At 46.3% G+C, this 21541-nt stretch overlaps 1 protein-coding gene across 1 annotated transcript in view; it reads right to left on the reverse strand.

The window, feature by feature from the left end:
* Positions 1–3730: 3730 nt before the first annotated feature.
* The window catches only part of CA12 (carbonic anhydrase XII), an 82006-nt gene continuing 64195 nt past the window's right edge, over positions 3731–21541 (reverse strand). The window contains exons 5-11 of the mRNA XM_006899629.1: positions 21144–21239; positions 20181–20244; positions 19506–19663; positions 17053–17179; positions 5604–5636; positions 4715–4802; positions 3731–3803 (exon numbers count right to left, since the gene is read on the reverse strand). Coding sequence (XP_006899691.1) covers positions 3731–3803; positions 4715–4802; positions 5604–5636; positions 17053–17179; positions 19506–19663; positions 20181–20244; positions 21144–21239 — 639 coding nt within the window. The remainder of the gene's footprint in view (positions 3804–4714; positions 4803–5603; positions 5637–17052; positions 17180–19505; positions 19664–20180; positions 20245–21143; positions 21240–21541) is intronic.

Here is a 21541-nt window from a genome sequence, read left to right on the forward strand (position 1 = left end):
AACCCAATTGCCGTCACATCGGTCCTGACTCGTGGTCACACCATGTGTTACATAAAGAACTTTGTTCCCTAGGTTTTCTTGGCTGTCATCTTTATCAAAGCAGATCTCCAGGCTTTTCTTCCGTGGCATGGCTGGGTGGGTTAAAATTGCCCATCTTAATGTTAGTAACCCAAACACCCTGTGTTCATGATTCCAATTCACAGCAGCCCTATAGGACAGAGTAGAACTGGCCCATAGTTTTCAAGGCTGTGAATCCCTATGACAGGAAACTGCTTCGTCTTTCTCCCAATGAGCAGCTCGTGGTTTTGAACTGCTGATCTTTTGGTTAACAGACCAACACTTAATCCACTGTGCTGCTTGTTGGTAAGTGTAGTCAACTCAACTTGACTGCAATTCATTGTGTTCTTATGAACAATGGCTCTGAACCCTGCCCTATCCTATGCCAACCTGACCATCTCTGACACACTTGAGCCCATTGTTATAGTCACTGTATCAGTGTATGTTGTTGAGGGTCTTCCCCTCCTTCACTACACCTTCCCAAGGACTGGTTCTTCCTAACAACATGCCCAAAGTATGTGAGGCCAAGTTTCACTATTTTATATGTTAGTGATCAAATATAAGCATTTGTGCTATGCAAGGATCTTAAGTACATCATTTTATTATCCTTTGAAGGGGATTCTACGACCTTCATGTGAATATTAGCTATTGATAAGCTCTTCTCTTTTTTCATCCTGATTAGTGACCTAACACTGTAGATAAAGGCCTTCACTGTGCTTTGCCAATACAAACACTAACCTCACCTCCAAAAACTCAGTCAACAGTGAAAAAGCATTTTATTTAAAATTTCCCATATATACAGTGTACATCTTCATTACAAACATTCTTACAATAAATACAGACGTGTTCGATGGACGTTGGCACAATGGCCTATGATCTGATATGGAAATGAGGGGGTGGGTGCTGCAGCCCAGGCCCCTGCAGTGTTGTTGCTCACAAGAGCTGGTCAGGAAGTGATGGTGAGAGGGATGTGAGTCTGAACTTGAAATGAGAGAATAGTGTCAATAATGCAGTGGAATTGGAGGAGGGCTGTGCAAGAAAAAGATGCAGGTTTTTACTATTTTTACTAGATAATATTAAAGAAATAGAACAAAGCAACTTGAGATCCCCCAGTAGTGAGAGGCACAGAAGTGACTAAAGTCAGACCTTCATCTTTTCCTCTCTCTCCCCACCCGGTGCCTGGTACAGTGTCCAGGTCTTTCCAGCCATTCCCCGTTCCAGCAAGAAAAAGAATTCATGAGAAGTGATGAGCTTGGGCACCACAGTGCCACTATCAGAGATGAATGAGAACCTGAAGGAAAGCTTCCCAAGTTCAGAGTCAGAGGACTCAGGAATCCTGTGGAGAAGTTGACAGTGTTGATTATTGGAACATTCTTTCTGCCTCCCTGGGTTGGTTTTGTCTCAGCCTGGAGGGCTGTGAGCAGGTGCTGTGCTGATTCAAGGGGGGAGAAGAGGGGAGGAGAAATGGCACTGTGTCCACTACCTGGTCGGTCTGCCTTCTTAGGAACAGCCTGTGTGCTAGGTACAGTGATCTCTCTGTTCCTAAAACTCATCCATGCGATACTCAGAGAGCTCTCTGAAGGACATTGCCACTGCTCTGCAGTGGTGCATTTGCTCCTGATTGGCAAATCAGCTCAGGATCAAGAAATCGTCACTTAGTTCATACTGCCCTGTCCAGAGGGGAGTTCCTGCTGTCTGCCTGATGATGCCCCGGACATGCTAATGGCAGGGCTGGGATGTCACCCCCACCTCAAGGTTGACAGAGGGCCACTACCCACAAAACATCCATGTCCTGTACTGGGCCATGTGTAATGGTGCCTAGCTTGCCATTGCTGTGGAAGGCTGGGACAGGGGAAGGAGAGGAAGGAAAAGGGTGCTGTCAAGAAACCTGTGTTTCAAGAGGACATTTGATGCTGTCAAAATGAGATCGGATGAGACTATCTGATCTCCAGAAGGCTCTCACATCTACAGGAGAATATGAAGAAGTGAACTCTTCTTAGAAACTCTTGGTAAATGGAGGGAAAGCATGAAGCATTATTTTTGTAACATTCTGTGATTTAACTCATCATTGTCAAGTCACTTCTGACTCATAATGCTCCTCCCTATGAGGGCCGAGTAGAGCTGCCCCAGAGGGGTTCTGTGTCTGTAATCCTTATGGAAAACAGATCATTTCATCTTTCTCCTAAAGAATGGCTAGTGGATTCGAACTGGCAACCTTCCAGTTACAGTTGAATACGTAACCACTGTGCCACCAGAACTCTTTATTATTAACTCATAAATGCTGCAGAGATGCCTGCCTTGTGTAGATAACTTCCTGCTTTCCTAGCTTGACCCTGTATTTTAAATAAGCACAACACAATATCCTCAAAGCCAGAGAGGCAGGAAGCCCAAATCCAGGCTGAGGGGCCACCATGGAGGAGGGTGGAAATGGGATTGTGGAAAATGAAACAAACTTCTATCATCATTTTGCTTCTACTGATTTCCTCTCTCTTCCGAAGCTGTCCGGATCACTCCTATCCTGGGACAGAGAAAGTAGAAACACATTCCCAAGGAACAGCCTAATTATTCCTAAACTCCATGGAGGACAAACCAGAACTGCCCCGCTGACGGTAGGCTGGGTTAGCATTCTGACTTTCTCACACTTGTGCTTGGCAAATGACAAGCACAAAATACAAAAATCTGTTGGAGAGGGAAGGAAGGTCTGCCCAGCTCATCTGTATTTTCCCTGTTCTTTATTTCCATTCTCACTAAGAAGTGAAACTTTTAAATAGCCTTTCTCTAGAGTCCAAGCCCCTGGAAACTCTATGAACTTCGATAAATGTCGCTATTTAGAGAAAGGCTTCAGGCCTTTTGTTCACAGGGTCATTATGAGTCATGCTCAACTCAATGGCAATCAACAACAACAACAGGGTCTATTCAGTGTGCCTGACCCAAAGGACTTTGAAAATGTCCTGGTGTATTGCCAAGTGTACCTTTTGTTTTTTTCTCACCTCTGACCATGGGCCCTGGCAGCAATTCTTCCCTCAGTGGTGTAAAGGCTTGTGGCTACAGAAGAAAATCACAGGAAGACAGCCCCTCCCTGAGGAAAGACACTGAGTCTCAAAAGCGAAACCTAAGCAGAGAGCACACATTCTGGAAAGCGTGGAGAGCAAAAGCAGAATTTGCAGGACTCTTGAAATCACACTCAAGCAGGCCGTGTTTTCCAACCAGTAACAGCCCACCTTGACCTGGGACCCCAGAACACAGATCACGTAAGCTCAGTCTGTAGGGAGTTGCGCTGCTAACCCAAAGGCCACATCTCTCTGGTGATTTGAATCCATCCGTGGTTCTTGGGGAGAAAGATGGGCAGTCTTTTCCCATGAGATTTACAGCCTCCAAACTCAGTGGAGGGTCAGCTACGAGTCTGTTCTATCTTGACGACAATGAGTGAATGAGTAATGAGCCCACACAGATATGGCATATAGGTCAGAGATGCTGCCTCCTCATCTGAGAACTTTTCTCATCCATTCATCACCGCAATAGTGATGCTGGGACATCCAATTGGAGGCCCCTGGTGTCAGAGGAACTTATGTGTTGAGCTTTAGACTTCACCCAGGTGTTTCAAGTGTCCAGAGCCAAAGTGTGTAGCATCCAGTGCAAAGTCCTCCCGTGGATGCGCAGAAGTCCAGGGACCTCAGACGTGGGCCTCCGTTTCCATCTTGATGCCTGGTTTGTAAATGACACCCTTGTTGCTGTCTCCTTTTTTGCTGCTGGAACAAGAGGGCACAAGTCTTATTCATTAGGCAAAGAGGAGAGTGAGAGTCAGGGAGAAGCCTGACTCAGCTACAGAGCGAGACATGATTTAGAAACCCGTTTCCTCTTCTGAAGACCTTTGCACTATTCTGTTGGTCCTTGGGGAGAATGTCCCCCAAACAGAACCTATTCATGTGCCAACTGTTGTCTTTTTACATCTGACAAGTCCAGATCTATGTTTTGGAAAACTATCTCAGAGTCCCATCCTTAACAACTTTTGATAACTGGGTTCCTGGTAACCTTTAATTCCACACCACCCACCCACCCACCCACCCACCGAGTCAGCTGCCCCGCATAGGGAAGCTGTAGGACAGAGCAGACCTGCTCCGTGGGGTCCCCAAGATGGTAAATCTTTACAGCACAGACTGTAAAGAACATATCGCTCCCTCTCAGGGCACCACCTGGATCCCTTTTCTCACACCCAGGATCACAGATTAGCTTTAAGAAAAACCCAAACATGAAGATAGAAACAAAGGGCACCAATTGACAATATGAGCAGGGGATCGGGTTTTCCTTCTTAGATTCGAACAAAACCAGTATAATAAGAAAACAGACTTAATGTGTTTCTGAAAATGGGACTTCTCCCAAATCAAGAGGCTAGTTCAAGGCCACACAGCTAATTAGCAATGACCTCAAAGCCGGGCACACCATCCAGACAACCAATAGCTCATGCAACAGTGAGCCCGGCACCAGTGTTCTGGGGGCAGCACTGCCGGCATAAACACTGGTGGGGAGGACAGGGGGTCTTGAAAGGCTGCCATTTCAGACATACTAATTCTTATGGCCATAGAAACCATCATACTAATTTTTAAAATAATAATAATAATAATAAATAATAATAATAATAAAAGAGAAAAAAGCTTACCTCTTCCTCCTTCTGAAAAGCCAAATGGACACTCCCAGGACAATACAGATGCCAAGAACACCGGCCAGCGCCACAGAAAGTATGATGCCTGGTGAAGACGCAGCGGGCATGCACCTCACCGTGTGCTCCTCCCTGCTCGCCTCACCCCACCACCACACACACACGTGAAATCAACTGACAAGGACGTGATCACCCACAGCAACATCCTCCCTTCCCAGATACCGGCATCTGGTCTCTGGCTCAGTAGCACATGCCTGAAGTCCTGTGGTGACTTTGCAGCAGGGGCTCTCAAGCCTGCACGGGGACCATCTGGAGAGCTTGTTTAAAATGTAGACTGTGTTGAGCCCCACTCCCAGAGACTCAGATTCAATGTGTTTGGAGCAAGGCCCAGGAATCTGCATTTTAACCAGACACTTCCATCTGATGCTGGTGCAGGGGTTCTGTGAACCAACCTCTGAGAAACTCCGGGCTACAGAATGAGGAGTTACTCTGTCAGAGTTTGCTAAAGGATAAAGCTCCTTTAGATGCCTCTTTTATTAGCTCTGCCCTCAAATTCCAACTCAGACAACCAGTAGCCCATTGTCAAAGTCAACTATCAGTAATTCTGCGGGCCCCACACTGGTGTCAGGCATGAGCTTAGCCTCCCACTATGACCAGCAAGAGATCTTGGGTGGGATCTTTCAATGTGCTCCTGCTGTAGAGTGATCATGTCTTTCATTTGGGGAACATTTGATTGGCAGATCATCTTGAGATCAAAGAGCAAGGAGGGGGCCAGAGGGGCAGCACAGAAGCAGAGAAGGAGGGCTGGACAAGCCATGGGCCCGGATCACACCCCAGATCACATTGACTACTCAGCAGCAACATGCACGGCCAGCTGGCCACGACCTACCCACGCTCAGCCTCGCCGAGGTAAGGATTTGTACTTAAAAGAGGGGAAGAAAACATAGGAATTAGAGTCTGATGTGCTGGATTTAACCAAAGCTCTACCTTTGGATGGAGTTATGCAAACTTTTGGGGAATGGGGCTTCCCCCCTTGTCTTGGCTGATGGGGTAGAAGGAGCTTCTCACCTAGGAAATCACACTTTGATTCCTTTTTTCTGATGCACCTTGGCTACAGTAAGTAGTCTCTTTGCTAGGGAGAGACTTCTGTTTTTAACACAAGATGGCCAAAGAGAAAAGGTTAGCGGAATCAGAGTCTACTTGGGAAGGTTACTGTTGACCTCTCAGCACCTGCCACTCTTCTGAGAACCTACCAGGTTCTGACTAGATGGGCTGTTGGCGTGTAGCTGGTATCTGCCACCAGATCTCTCCTTCACCCCTAGCTCTCCCACATCCAGTCTTGTCTTCATGCTCCATACATATATGTTTGCTTTGGCTTGCCTGGACAAATCCAGAAATGACTCCTCCACACCAGCTTCCCTTCCTGGCTTTGTGGAAGACAGTTGAGGATCATGGCTTCTGCTTCTGTCAAGGATGGAGTGAGCGAAGAGTCCTCGGTGAGGTTGAAATAGTCCCCAGCTATGCAAGGTGAAATCCCACAGTCAGCCTCCCTGGGTCATGCACAAGTTCATCTCCTTGAGTGAAAGAGAAGAGGCCAGCCTTGAAACTTCTTCTGGGTTCTCAGACCTCCTCATTCTCGCAATCAGGTTCCCTATTTGAAGACTCTGTTTACATATATCCTCTTGTTTTAGCAAAAGCTTCTAGCATATTGTTGTTAGGGACTGTCAAGTCAGAACCCATAGCTGGCCCTCCATCAGGTTTTCAGAGGCAGTAAATTGCACAGGAGAAGATTGTCTGTCTGTTCCCTTCAAAGCAGCTAGTGGATTTGAAATGTGTACCTTTGGCTTGGCAGCACAGTTCCTTACCACTAGGCCACCAGAGCTTGAGCATGTTAAGGAGAAAGTCTTTGTTCTAATTCACACTGGCAGGCAGAGCCGCCCAGATGGTAATCCAGGTGGACGAGCAGCAGAGTCGGTCACCCATATAGTCAGCATCGTTATAAAGACCCTGGGAGAGCCCTGTCCACAATTAGGGTGCCCAGCACCCCTGGGAACCAGGCCTGAGGGAACAGGGGAAGTTTTGGTCACCTGCTTCTCTCATCCTATGACCAGAGTCTGACTGATCCCCCAGGAGCCATGAGCCCTGCCTCATCTCCTCTCCTCCTCTTCTACAACCTCATATGGAGCCTTGCTGGTCCACGGCTCCTCTCAGGCTCTGGCTCCACTAAGGGTCTCCAGGCTATGGTGAGGATGAGCAGGGTGGGTGTGGAAAGAGCTAAGTGTAAACACCCATGTGGCCCATCTGTCCTGCCCTCTCCTGCCATTAGGAGCAGCCCAAGGACTCAGTGGTAGAGGGAGTGGCTTCCAGGGGCCAGATTCACAGTCCAGACCTCATCTCATAAACTGAACACAGAGGCCAGTCTGTGGCATGGACAGATTCTTGGGATGTGAGTGCCTCCTGGAGAGAGAGCAGCAGTGTTTGCCCTCAGTGGGTAGGGGCCTCTGCACAGTAGAGTTTTGATTTTTTTTTTTCTCTTACATACCCAGGGACCTTGGTCCTCAGGAACTTTTTAAGAAAGTTGTGGTCTCTCTTCCAAGTGCTTTGCTGCAATGCACTTTTATTCTTTGTACTAGAGCTCCAGACACCATGGTGCAAACTAGCCCGCACCACATGAGGACAGGGCCAGTGAGCTGAACGCTGGGCTGAGGTCCCAGCAGGACAGTTTCTAAAGCCGTCCTTTTTCACAGACACCTCTGACATCCAGATAGCCAAACAGTCCCACACCACTGAACAGTCCAACTGTGGACAGAAGGTCTTCTTCATGCTGTGATCTTGTTGTGTGCTGCTGAGTCAAATTGGCTCATAGCCGCCCCTCCAGAGGGTTTTCAGAGGCAGTTAACTGCACGGGAGGAGGTTGCCCATCCTTCTCTCACAGAGCTGGTAGATTCAAACCCTGTGCCTTTGGGTTTGCAGTGCAACTTCTTACCACTAGGCCACCAGAGCTCTCTCTGTGGTCTTAGGGACCCAAAGGAAATCTGAGGAAAGCAAGGTCCCCAGAGAAGGGACATTTCTCAAAAGTGAATCACGTAGCTTCGTGGCTTATCTGAAGAGTCCAACTCTTCTTGTTCACTAGAGTGCCAAGCCCTAAAAACAAACACATACACGTACATAGTCCCTGACAGCACAGGCTCTTCCCTCTAGTGACTCCATTGTAAGTCCATTCTGACGTAAAGTTGACATTGTTTCCCCTTTTCAGTTTCCGTATCTTGCTCTATTGTGGTGTTCAGAACAGTGAATCATAACATTGAACAATCGCAAGTGAACATCTGGGAATGATAACATCAGCAAATTATAACTGCAACATTGCTTGCAGAACATACTGTTAATGATATGTGTCTCCAAGATTCAAATGGATAGTTGTGCCCTTCACTGTAATTAGGATAGGTTCTAAGTTGGGGGGAGGGTCTCCAGTTAAGCCACTGCACTTACCTTGTTTCTCAGGTGACCACATATCAGGATCTAAATTGCCTCTCCCTGGAGATAATTGAATGAGACCAAGAAGCTTTGAGGACAGGAAAGCCCCAGAGCCTAGGGCAGTGCTTTTGAGAGAAGACTTTGATACAACAAAACAAAGCAGCTTTGACTGAGCAAGCGAGAAGAGTCGGCCACTAAAAAAAGAGGAATGCGGAAAAAGTGTCATCTAACATTCTACAGACTCACAAAGCTCAGGCAGGAAGATGCTGTTGGAGTACAGGACCCTCTCAAAAGAGACAGCACCAAGCCACAAGGAAGGCCTTCTTCCACACAGATGGACCAAGTCTGCAGTGCTGGGCCCACTGAGGCAGATGCCAAAGCATTTGCTAACTACAGAAGAGGGAAAGGCCTGGATGCTAATGAGCAGGACGAGCCATTCAAGGGCGAACGAGGAACTACAGCCCGGAAGGAGAAACCAGAGTCTCTACCACAGCAGCACCTCCATCGGATGAGGACTCGCCTCTGGGACGTCAAGCAGGGCAGGCTTTGGAGATGGCGCAGAGAGACAGGGCTGTAGAATTTTTTTTTTCAGATTAAAACCAGAAATGGTTGGTTTCCAAATGGAGAGTAGGACAGGTCATTCCCAATGAAGAACAACGGGACAGGGAGTAGTAGAAGCAGAGACAGGCAGGTTCACAGAGGCTACTCACAAGCGCCACTGGTGGAGAACTCAACAGCAGGGGCCCTGCCCACAGTGTACAGGTGGGGAGCTGTGTGCTATCCATACAGGGCTCAGGGCATGTGTCAGAATGAGTGGAGACAGGCAGGACGACACAGAGAGGAAATCACAGATACAGAAGAATCCGTAGACACAGGCCTCCTTCAGGAAGGGACAGATCCTTGGAGGAGGTGGGCAAGCCACTTGCTACCTGTTCTGGGCTGGCCCCAGGTGGCAAGAACTGCATCTTCCACTGGTATCTTGCTGGACCCAGCGGTGCTGGGTAACTCTTTTTGAGATCTTCTGAAGCCTCAGTGTAAGCACAGTCCAGCCGGAGGAGCAAACACCTTGTTATATAGCTGTGGTTCCTAGAATGAAGGTCTAGTATTTTCTAGATCACAGAGCGCCAGTAGCTCAGTAGTAAAAAGAACTCTTTATCATTTGCTTCAGAGTTGGCAGTTCAAACCCACTAGCCATTCCATGTGAGAAAAATTAGGCAGTCCACTTCTTGATAAGGAGCCTTTTTTTAATTGCACACTATTTTTTGTGCTTGTATAATTACTTTTCATTGAGTATATTATTTTTATAGTAAAAACAAGTGGTAAAAAAACCACACACAACAAAAAACCTCCAGAAAAAAAGGCTAGAACATAGTATTTCAAAGGAAAAAGAGAAGGTGGCGGGGAGAGATGAATTGTTCAATAAATCGTGGGGGTGGAGGGGGACAAGATCCATACAGACTTGGGAAACTTGGAGCAGTTCTACTTGGTTATTTAGGATCTCATTGAGTCAGACAGAATTGCAGTTATGAGTTGGAATGACTCGATGGCAGTGAGGGTGGTGTTTCTAGTTTTGGTATTTGCAATTCTGTTTGAATGTGGAATCCCATACCTCTCCTTTCAAGATACAATTTTAAAGCATGGGCTGATTTTGCAGATGGTGTTTTATACAGTGACAACACATATAGTTTGGTTGTGATTTGGGATGCCCCACACATGATAGGCCTGCTCCACAGGCTTTGTTACCTGTCATTTTTTATGGAAGCAGGTCCACAAGCCTTTCTTCCATCAAATGCAAACTGACTGAGCCAACCATGGGCCCTCAACCATCTCCAGCTTTGTAAAAGAGTCCAGGAGAATTTAGGTTTACCAGGAATTAAATAGTTTCTATAAGCTTGAATTTATTTAAAGGCTCACATTCACTGCTGTCGATTTGGTCCTGACACAGCAACTCTCCACTGGGTTTCCAAGGCTGTAAATCAATGGGAGGAGACTGCCCATCCTTCTCCCACGGAGCCACTGGTGGATTTGAACCACTAGAAGCATGCAGACTTTGAGTCAGCAATGCAACTACAACGTCACCGCTTTATTTAAGGTGGTAAACTCCTATCATCATGCTAAATAAGAGTCACAGAGCTAAGTAACTAAAATGCTACTTCGGTTTTTGGACGATGCTTTGGCCAAAAAGCAAGGAAAGATACCACAACCACCACACAGCATTCTCATCCGTGGGGAATATATTTCACTGCAGAGTGTCTTCTTATTTGCTAACTCTTTTAACTCATCACTGTTAAGTCAAAGACTATAAATTGCATGGAAGGAGGCTGCCCATCTTTCTCCTTTAGAGCTGCTGATGGATTTGAATCACCAGGGAGGGTTGGCCTTTGGTAGGCAGTGCATCTCCAGACCCCCCCTAGGCCACCCAAGCTCCCTTCTTCCTCATTAATACCATGAATTCTAACAAAGAACTCTTTCTAAAAAGAAGTCTTCCAAAAAAAGTTACCAGCAGATGTCAGGAGGCAACTGGTTTCATGTAACCATTATAAAGATGGAGGGCTTTGCCCCCCCAGACTGCAGGAATATAAGCGCAGAGAAGAAGAGCCATGTGCTCTGAGGGGCCTACATCTGAGAACGATCAGCTTGGGTCATAACACTCGCACAGAGCGCTCCCTCCCGTGACTGAGGCTGGCCGCACCGAAGCAACGTGGGCAGTGGGACCAGGGTCTTATCTCCCTAGACCAGAGCTGCAACTGCAGGCAGGATGGGTCCACTAGACCACTCCCACCCCCACATCAAGGCTTGACCGCCACCTTCCGATCTTTCATTTTCCTTCAACAAGTAGATCCATTGATTTGTTGGCAAATGGACAACAAAACAGCAATACCACTTAAGAAAATGAAAATTTGACTACTGGCCAGGCTTATGTTCAAAATCATTCTGCAGGGAAGACCCTGTTGGGTGAGTGGAGGAGAGATGGGTTGGTTACATTCTTGCAAGCCTGTAATGAGCACCAGGCATAAGAAATGAATAAGAGGATGGCTGTCCCCTTATAGCACACGCACTGCGTATGTGTGCTTAATCATAACAACATGGAATTCTTCAGGAATGTACATGTCACCTTTGTGAAGAGGACATGCTAATCTGTGTCAGTCCAATTTTAGTGTATGTACTGCTGAAGTGAGCTCCAGATATATATATATTTTTTAAACTCTGTGGGGTGGAAAGTCTCACAACAAAGACGAACACATTCTCTGGCAGCATTAAAGAAAGAGACTGGAACTCTCCTTTGGGGAGAGTGGAGAAGACTTTGGAGTAGAAATGCTTAGACACAGGTCTTGAAAGCATTTTCCCGGTGGGAGAGGTGGAGGGGCATCTCGAAGGGGATTGGGGTGTACAAGAGCCCAGAATGTCCCTGTTGTCAAGGAGAAGCCCTGTGGTTCAGCGTGGCCGGGGTCTAGGGGGCATGGATGGATGCCACCGGAGATGGTGCTGGAGAGACCAGCTGAAGTCAAAGCATAAGAGTAGCTCCACCAGATGCTCTGCTGGAGAAGGAGGGGGCTATCTCCTCCTGTACCAGTCAGATCTGATTTGACGGTACATGTAAAAATAACAATAAAAGTTAAAAAAAAAAGAAGAGTAGCTCCAGCTTTCTGCCCAACCCCTCTCTCAGATGTCCTTCCTATACATGGTCCCCTGTGCACCAGGCCCTGTGGCTATCCATGGTGGGACTTCCTGTTCCCATAATGCCTAACAGAGAATGCACAGGAAACACAGCTTGGTGAACTAAGTGAAAGAGCTTGGACATCACTTCTGAGCACACTTGACAGTTGCTGCTCCCTAGTGGACCTGTGTGTCCAGGTTTTGGTCCTTAATGGTAGGAATTCTTCTGGTCTGTCATTTGGATACTTTGGGGGGAAAACAATGATTCTCCTTCCTTTCATCTAAATGCTTTTATTTATAAATAGGAACTTTTAGAAACAAAAAAATATCAACAACTACAAAATGTACAATTCAATATAAAAAAATATCGATAATTAGCCATCTTAGCTTTGTAAATTTTCTGGCTTGGCATTCCAAGGTTTTACAAAACTCCGTTGACTATTCACAGTCAAGTTGATTTTATCTGAGCTGCCCCACAGCCTGGCTGTGGGTGAGAACCCTGCTCGTTTACTGCCCAGCACTCCTGTGCATGTGTCCCTCAGCTGCTCTGGGCTCTGTGGCAGGTGGCATGCAGGTGTGCAGAGCAAGCCCACTAAAGTCATGATTATAGAAACTGTCCAGCTTCCTGTTGTTCCTCAAGTTGCCCTCATACTGAAAGGTTGACAACTGGGCTTTTTAATATCACTGTTTATGTTGGATGGACTCTTGTGTTATTACCCATTGCTTTCTGAACTCAGTTCAGCATCATTGGCTAGAAAGAGGTAAACTCAAAGAAACCAAGGACCATGTTAAAGTTCTAAGCTGCTGTGGACCATGCAGCTGCCTTTTCTCACACTGGATATCTGACTTCCTAGGAAATCTAGGAGTGGCCCCAGGAGGTAGCCCCTTACCAGGATCCTGCCACCTAAGGACAGTAAATCTTATCTCCAATCTTTAAATCAATTCTTCCTTTTGTATCACTTGGAAGAGGCAATTATTAAGAGCTAAAAAAAGTACCTGGTCTGATTTCTACATTTTGAGTGGAATAGAGTTGATATAACATAAAGAGAAATATAGTATACAAGAAAAAGGGGGGGGGGAACCCCAAACTGAATTAATACCAACTCACAGTGAACTTAAGCTGTAATCCTTACGGGAAGACCCTGATGAGATGGATTGACTCAGTGGCTGGGGGACTGGGTAGGTGTGTTGAGACAATGAAATTGGCTCAGGACAGAGCAGGGTTCAGAGCTGTTGTGCATAATGTCACTATGAGTCACAAATGACTCAATGGCACATAACAACAACAACAAAAACAACAATAATCTTTATGGAAGCAGACTGCGTTGACCTTTCTGTCAGCAAGCACTATTAACCAGAGCACCAACAGTGCACTCTGGGGCAGGAGGAATTTGATACAACAAGAATGGTGGAAAAGAATGATGAGGATGTTCTGAAGAAAAACACTTATCTCCTAGGTGTGCCTGCATCTGCTTGCCCAAAATGTCAGGATGAGAAACCCTACCCTTGGGCTATGTTAAGCTACCATGCCCCTGGTAAGTCTACTCCTTTTCCCAGCCCCGGCCCCTAACACAGTCTAGTAGACCCAAATAAATGATTTTGTTCCAGTGGCCTCCATTTAGTTAGACCATAGATCCTCCTCCCAGACTCCACATGGGTTCCTTCCTAGAGGGTTTCCTGAACATGGCATTGCTCCTGGCAGAATTCTCTGACTCCATAGCTCTGGTTAACATCCAGAGGGGAAAAAAATGCTGAAGAAATCAGACCCAAATTAACATGCCTCTGTGGATGAGCCTATCAAATACTTGAATCACAATAGCTCAATGCTGCTGTTGACAAACAAGCTAGTTCCATAAATTTGAAACTGTATGGGCCCTTGGCCGTTTCAACTTGGACATGGAAGAGCCCACATAAGCAAAGCACCCCTAGGAGAATGGAGTGTGGGGCCCTGTTCTCTTCAGGATGCCTCCTTCTTGAGGGAGAGCCCCTTTGCTGCCTGCGTCTTTGAGAAGTGAGGAAGGAGACATGTGGCCAGGTTTCTATAATCAACTTCCAAATGAGCAGATTTGCCTTGGACTACCGCAAGTTCCCACTCCAAGGACAGAGTGGGGGCTCAGTCAGGGCTCTGGAAAGTAGCAGCCGCTCATGGAGCTGAACCAGAGGCTGGTAAAGAGGCAAAGCTGCATTTGAGCTTCCATCTTGATGTCCTAAGCCCGGGTCAGTCTGTGAGCTAGTGCTTAGAGGCTCCACCCCCAGGCTCCCCCGGCTAAACAGAGGGGGTCTACTGCAGCGCTCTGCTACAATACTGACTGAGCTGGCCGCCCCCCAAGCTGCAACTTAGACCTGGGTGGGTCTAAGAAGATGGCTAATTATCCCCATCATTACAAGTGGGGGTTACTTTTGGATGCCAGACTCAAGTTCCTGCATGGTTTCTTCTGATCCTCTGTAACTGTCCTCAAACACTGACCCTGTAACGTAAAGGCAGGATTGGGATTGTTAGTGTCCACTGACAGTCACAACACAGTTACTCTGAAAGAGCCTCAGAGGACCTCACCCAGCCCCCTTGTTTGTGGAGGGAAAGCCAAAGCCAAAGAAGGGGCATGATTTGCTCATACAGTCAGAAAAAGACAAGGCCAGGGCTCGAACTTGCATCTCTCGACTATGTTGTCGCTGTATATTGAGAAACTAATTTTTACTTCATGTGTGGGAGTTACACCACCAGTCTTTCTCTCCTAGAGGATTTGAGTGGATTTGAACTGCCAACCTTTCCATTAGCAGCCAAGTGCATAACCATCATGCCACCAGGGCTCCCCCTGCTGACTACCAAGAGAGCATGTGTCACCCACATCCTCTGGTGTGGCCTTGTGTCAACTAGCTCAGAAAACAGAACTGATAATAGAATACTTGTTTTGCAAACATCATTCTACCTCATCTGTGGAGTCAAGTCCCTTAACTCTAGGCAGAATATTTATGGTTTTTAAATTTTATTTTAAAAGTTAATGTTCTCCTGCTTAAACCCAGAATATTAGAATCTCTATCTAAAGCAACAAGAAAAGAGAAGACGATATTCACAATTGATTACAAAGTCTTAGCATTTTTGGCCATTTCCTAGAAAGAAAGTTGGTAGTTAACAGCGTATATACTCTCAATTTTTAGGAAGGGCCACTCATAGATTTTATTTTTAGACAGAGAAACTGAGGAAAAGATTAATGAACATTGTCTGAAGAAGTTCTTTGAAGTGAAGAAAAATGAATAATGCATTATTAGGCTTGGAGAAAGACTTATTAACAATCTGCGATAGGCAGATGACACAACCTTGCTCGGTGAGAACAAAGAAGACTTGAAGCATTTAGTGATGAAGATAAAGGACTCCAGCCTTCAGTGTGAATTACACCCCAACATAAAGAAAACAAATATTCTCACAACTGTACTAAATAAGAAAACCCACAATAAATGGGAATAGAAATTAAAGTTGTCAAGAATTTTATTTTACTTGGATCCAGCAGTCATAGAAAGAACAGTCAAGAATTCAAATGACATTGTATTTGGCAAATCTGCTGTCAAAAACTCTTGAAATTCACAAGCAAGGATGTCACTTTGAAGACTAAGGTGCATCTGACATAAGCCATGGGATCTTCAGCCACCTCCTATGCATGTGGAGGCTGAACAATGAATAAAGAAGACCAAAGGAGAATGTGTGCCCTTGAGTCAGTGGCAGTGACAAATGTTGAATATATATCATGGACTGAAGAAGAAGAAAGAAATCTTGGAAGAAGTACAACCAGACTGCGCTTTAGAAGCAAGGATGGTAAGACTGTGTCTTGTGTATTTTGGGCACAGGAGGGGCCAGTCCCTAGAAAAGGACATCTTGCTGAGTAAAGCAGAAAAGGTTAGCAAAAAAAGAGGAAGTCCCTCAGTGCAATAGACTGACCCTAGAGCTACAACAGTGGGCCCACACAGGTGATTTATGAGGCTGATGCATGACCGGATAAGGTTGTGGTATGCTGTACATAGGGCTCCTGTTTGTTGGAACTGATTCCATGGCACCCAAACAGCAATTAAATCAGGAGAGAACACAAAAGATGGATTCCTGGGCAGTTTGTGATTAATTAATTGAAGAGAAGGATGCAATTCTGATTATCTACATGGTCAGTTCAGAAGGTCATGTTACTAGTGCCTTTTATAAGGGCCTTCAACACCACCTTCAACTAAGCTTAGCAGGTGATGGTTCTATTCTCACCGTGTAACAAAAGAGCGATGACAAGGGGGCAGCAGGTGAGAAGAGAATAAATGATTCTCTGACAAGCACATTAATGAGTTCTCTAAATGGGAACTCCTGGTCAAGTCAATCCACCAATGAGGTAACGGACTGAAGCGGAGTTTTCACTGAATTTTCCAAGCTGGAAGGTACTCAAGAGGACTTAGAAGAAAGGTGTGGGCTTCAAGAACACCCTTTTGGCTCCTCCCTGGTCCCCCCAGCTTCCAGCAGCATTGATCAGGTAGAAATGTTACATTCCCTCTGGGAAGTTATGGTTACCGATTTAGAAGGAAGAAATGTGTTCTTATAGCATTAGGAATAAACTTAAGCTATTAAGCTTCATCCTGTTTAGAATGCATGACTGTGCTTATCCAAGCTCCTCGAAGATTAAACTAAGGGGCAGTCAAAGGAGGGGTTTCTTGTCTCAAGAGCACCACTCCATTAGGCCATAAGCTGCCTGTGACCACGGAGGGACTTGAGCTGATGTCTAACGGAGGAGTCCTAGGTAGGACTGGCAGTGCAATAAATCACCTGGCAAAGTATGAGAGAAAAGTGGCCGCAGAAGCAGTTCTTGGATGCGGGGAACGTCCAGGGTGAGGAGCTGGAAGTTTGATCTCATGAAAAAAGTCTGCATGAATCTTACTAGAAAGGATAATTCTCAGCAGAGCGGTCCCATAATACCCTCCAGCTCCACCAGAGCGAGGTTCTCAGACTCCGTGAGGCTCTGGTACACGTATCTGAAGAAGAGGCTTATGCTCCCCTGAAGTCACGGGGAAGCTGAGAGCCGTGAAGGGAAACTCAGATGAACACACACAAGAGCCAGAGTGCCCTTAACCAAACTCCCAGCAGCCTTGGCGGCAGAGACAGAAGGGAGTCCCTCAGATTGATATCAAAGAGACATGAGGGCATCATGACCCCCCCTCCCACCCCAAACACTGAATCTCCTCACCTTGGTGGAAGGAGACATACACCAGCCTCTCGTCAAACTTCTGGACCTGCCGGAAGTTGTTGACCATTTCTCTGGGGACAGGATCATCTATTTGTGTGCAGTACAGAGCAGTCTCCAGTGCCAGCAGCTGAGGGAATGAGCAGAAACACATCCCAGAGTCACTGTGATAGGTCTTTCCCTGGCCTTCCTGAGGAAGAGAGCTGCCAGCCCTGATCTCTCACTACAGAGAAGCACTGGAACCAGCCCCCCATGGTGCTTGAGAAAACCAGAGAACCACTCCATGCCAGGTGCCAGGCATGGCTGGACCTGTCCTCTCGTGTCCTGAGGCTGCAGAAGGTCAATGCGGTCAGTTCCTTGTTACCGTTACCTGGGGTCGTGGGGCCTCCTCAGCCTCTCCTGCCATGAGCCTCAGTTAGGACACAGCTCTATTTTAAAAAAAATTTATTCGTGTGTGTGTGTGTGTGTGTGTGTGTGTGTGTGTGTGTGTGTGTGTACTGTTGAATTAGATCTGACTAGTACAGGAGATTGCCCCTCTTTCCCAAGTGGAGCATCTGGTGGATTCGAACCACACACCTTTGGGATTGCAGTGCAGCTTCTTGCCACTAGGCCACCAGAGCTCCCTCTAGAACACAACTCTAAATCAGTGGAACTTGTTCTGATGGTCAAATCACAATAAAAAGCTAAAGAAAGGATTACACCACTCAAATAGAATCATTTTTAGATGGTAATCAGGGATGGGGAGGGAGAATGAGGGGAGTAAGAACAAATAGATAACAGATCTTATTAAAGATGCTCTGGTAGCCTAGTCTGTAGGAAGTTGTGCTGCTAACACAGAGGCCACGTCCCTCTAGTGGTTCCATTCCATCAGTAGGACTGAGGGGGAAAGGTGGGAAACCTCTTCCTGTGCAGTTTACAGATTCTGAAACCAAATTAGTTTTGGGAGAGTCAACCATGAGCTAGTTGTGACATGATGGCCATGGTAGTTGAGAGATTCTTAGTAAGATAAGCGCAGGAAAAGGGAATGACCAGACTTTGTGGGGATTGGAATTACTGTTCTAAAACAATGCACATGGATAAGTGGATGGAAATAAATACACTTTTGTAACTTACAGTCAAATCACAAGTATGAAAAGTTTTGAAAAGCAAAGACAAGATGTTTCTGGGTTTTGTGCTGTCTAGTCGAACTTTGGTGGCCTAGAGGGTAAGGAATTGTGCTGCCAAACCAAAGGTAGGTGGTTTGAATCCATCAATTGCTTCAAAGGAGAAAGAGGGAAAGTTTCTTCCTTTGCAATTTACAATCTGAAAACCGGCTGGAGGGTCAGCAGTGAGCCAGTTCTGATTTGATAGGAATGAGTAAATTTTTAGGATGTGAAGAGAAAAGAAAGGAAAAAAAGAAATGAAGGAAGGGAAACAAGTGTTTCACAGCACATATTATCTGACACCTCACTCCATGTCATTTTCAGACACCCACTTAGATTTTATAATCCAGGATATTACAGCTTTCCTGTGCATTCCTTCTCTGATTCATGTTGTTTATTCCTGTCTGCCTACTGCTGCCATGTATCTAGGTTACTCACATAAGCAGTTCACAGTAAAGCAGAGAGAGCAGCAGTGAGGCTGTGCTGGTCTCAAGCAGTCAGGAGAGCTGGGGGCCAGGAGCTAGCCTGGTGCTTTCTCCAAGTGGATCTACTCTCACTCTTTGTGAATTTCAGCTGTGGGGTAGAGGGGCCAGCAGAACTGACTTAGCATCTCAGCCATTTCACTCACCAGTGGGCAATTCTGCTGCCTACCTAAACTCACAGCTCTCAATTCCATCGTCAAAATGAGAGGGTTAGAAATGACTGCTAAGGATTTTATTTCCCAGTTTTGTATCATGCTGTGAGCTTCTTGAGCGCTGGGACACTGAATGAGTAATCATTCCTGTCATCTCAGCTTTCTCATTTGCTAAAATTCTTCCTTTACTCCGTTGTTGTAAAGGTTCCATCTACTTTCTCATCTGGGAAGCGGATACCATACAACTGCTGAAGGCTTTATATATATAGCTGTGGTGCCAACCCAAAGGCAAGTGGTTCAAATCCCCCAGTTGCTCCACAGGAGTTAGATGGGCAATCTCCTTCCATGCAATTTACAGTCCTCTAAAACCTGCTGGAGGGTCAGCTATCAGCTGATTCCAACCAACAACAACAACATTCATTTTCCTTGCTTGACTTGATTGCAGGCTGTAGCACCTCAAGAAGCATTGCAGTTGAGTGGATCCCAACTCATCGCGACCCCATATGTCATCGCAAAAGTGTGTTCCATGGGGGTTCAGCAGTTGACTTCTCAGAAGTAGACTGCCAGGCCTTTCTTCTGTGGTGCCTCTAGGTGGATTTGAACCCCCAACCTGTCCATTAGCAGCCAAGCACTTTAACTGGTACAGTGTAGACTCTGACTCAGATGAGCAGAACAGTTACCTGTTCTTGGGAAATCTGCACAGGGTTTCGGAAAACAGTCCAGATCACCGTGGGGTTGCAAGGCGGAGTGGTCAGGGACCCTCGATAGCGGTAGTACTCATCAGGCTTTTGGGGAAGCAGCTCTTCGATGTTGAAACCCGGAATGAGCACCTGCTGGCCTGGAGAGACATATGGGGAAGGCGATGATGGCAGGTCCACTCCACCTGGCGGAGCTGATCGGCATCTGATGGAGCCTCACAATGTGAGCTGGCCTCACTGTGGGCCGTCCTGCTCCAGAACCTGCTCACACCTCTGTCAACAACCTGCTGTCGCGAAGCCAGTGAACACAGGCAGGACCCACCCCTAAATTTGTTTTTCCTGAGGTCACACGCTATTGTTAACTGCAGTGGAGGCCGCTCCTAACTCAAGAAGGCCTCACATGTGACAGAATAAAGCAATGCCGGGTCCTGTACCATCCCATGATCAGCTGTGGATTGGACAGTAGTGACTCATACTTTTTCACTGACTGATTTTTCTGAAGGTGATCACCAGCCCTTTCTTCCTAGTCTGTCTTAGCCTGGAAGTTCTACTGAAACCTGTTCATTATCACCACAACACACAAGACTTCACTGGCACAAAAGGGGTAACTACACCTTTCTCCACCAGAGAACAAATAAGCATCCAAGAATCCCTCACCTTTGTACTTGACATCTTGAAGGTGACTGAAGATTTTGTCATATGATGGATTGAAGGAGCCCATCTACAACAGAGACCAGACAAGTGGATTGAACTTGAGTTATAAGGTAGAAATAGAATTCTATAGACAGAACCTGGATTGACAAAAATGGTAGTGGGAGGCTTAGCACAGGGACATAGCTACTGTGACAGAGGTCCTCCCTGGAACTTCCCCTGTACTAGGACAAGTATATGGATCACCAGGCTTTTAGGGAGTCAAGATGCCTTGTTTTCTGCTAATAGCATCATAGTTTGAAAGTCTCAAGGTGCAGGGAACAGCCTGTGCTCCTGTTTACGTGGTGAGCCTTAAACCCACAACTAACATGTAAATCTAACTCAGAACCAGTCGGAGCCCTGAATCCATGCAAGCAAATTCAGACAGATAAGAATTTTGGGAAATGAGGTAGATTCTGCCTTTGTTAGGTAGAGACAAAATGTAAACCCATCAAGAGACATTTCCTTTTTTATTTTTTAGAAATAGGATTAAATAAAAAATTATATTCCAGGTTCCAGATATCAGACAGCATATAGATACTGAGAATTGAATTGTACCAGGAATTCAGCCGTCTGGTGGGAGCAGTCCTGAAAGACCACTCCCTCTACCAGTTTTTTCCAACTAGGAGATTCCATGCATTACCCCACAAAGCTGAGACGTGTGTGTGTGTGTGTGTGTGTGTGTGTGTGTGTGTGTGTGTGTGTCTCAGAGCAACTGTCCCTTTCTGCTGGCCACAGAACCACAGAAAGTGCTGCCTTCAGGCCAAGCAAGAAGGAGCCCTAGCAGGGAATGTCCTCTGCTCTGGAGACCACACACAGTCAAACAGGAGTTTACCAGAACTGTGTAGACCAACCTGCAGGTGTGCGTGGAATAAGACACCATACTCACATCTCATTTCTACTTCAAATTTCCTTGTAAAAAGTTCTTACCTCAATGAGAACAGCCAGGACAGCGAGGCCCTCTGACTCAGTGCTGGCGACGCTGGCGTTGGGATACAGGTCCGAGTTATAATGCACAATGTGCAACTGTATTGGGAGAGAAGCTTCCGCTGTGAGGGCGTGAGTAATTGGTAGGAACCTTTCACTCTTGTGGAAGTCTGTACCCAAACGGAAGGGCAGGCCTCCTCCAAACCCCAGCTGGATCAGGTGTTTTGGAACCTCCCCTCAGGGAACCCTCAGTATTGCCTTTTCCTCAGCCTTTTTTTAGAGAGGCCTGGTGGCCTAGAAGGAGTTGCATTGTCAAACCAATGCATGCAGTTTGAATCCACCAGCTGTTCTGCAGGAGTAAGACAGACAGTCTCCTGTCGCTTTACTGCCTTTGAAAACCT

Source organism: Elephantulus edwardii, unplaced genomic scaffold (assembly GCF_000299155.1).
Source record: "Elephantulus edwardii isolate Elephantulus edwardi_28Jun2011 unplaced genomic scaffold, EleEdw1.0 scaffold00263, whole genome shotgun sequence".
NCBI classification, from domain to species: Eukaryota; Metazoa; Chordata; class Mammalia; order Macroscelidea; family Macroscelididae; genus Elephantulus; species Elephantulus edwardii.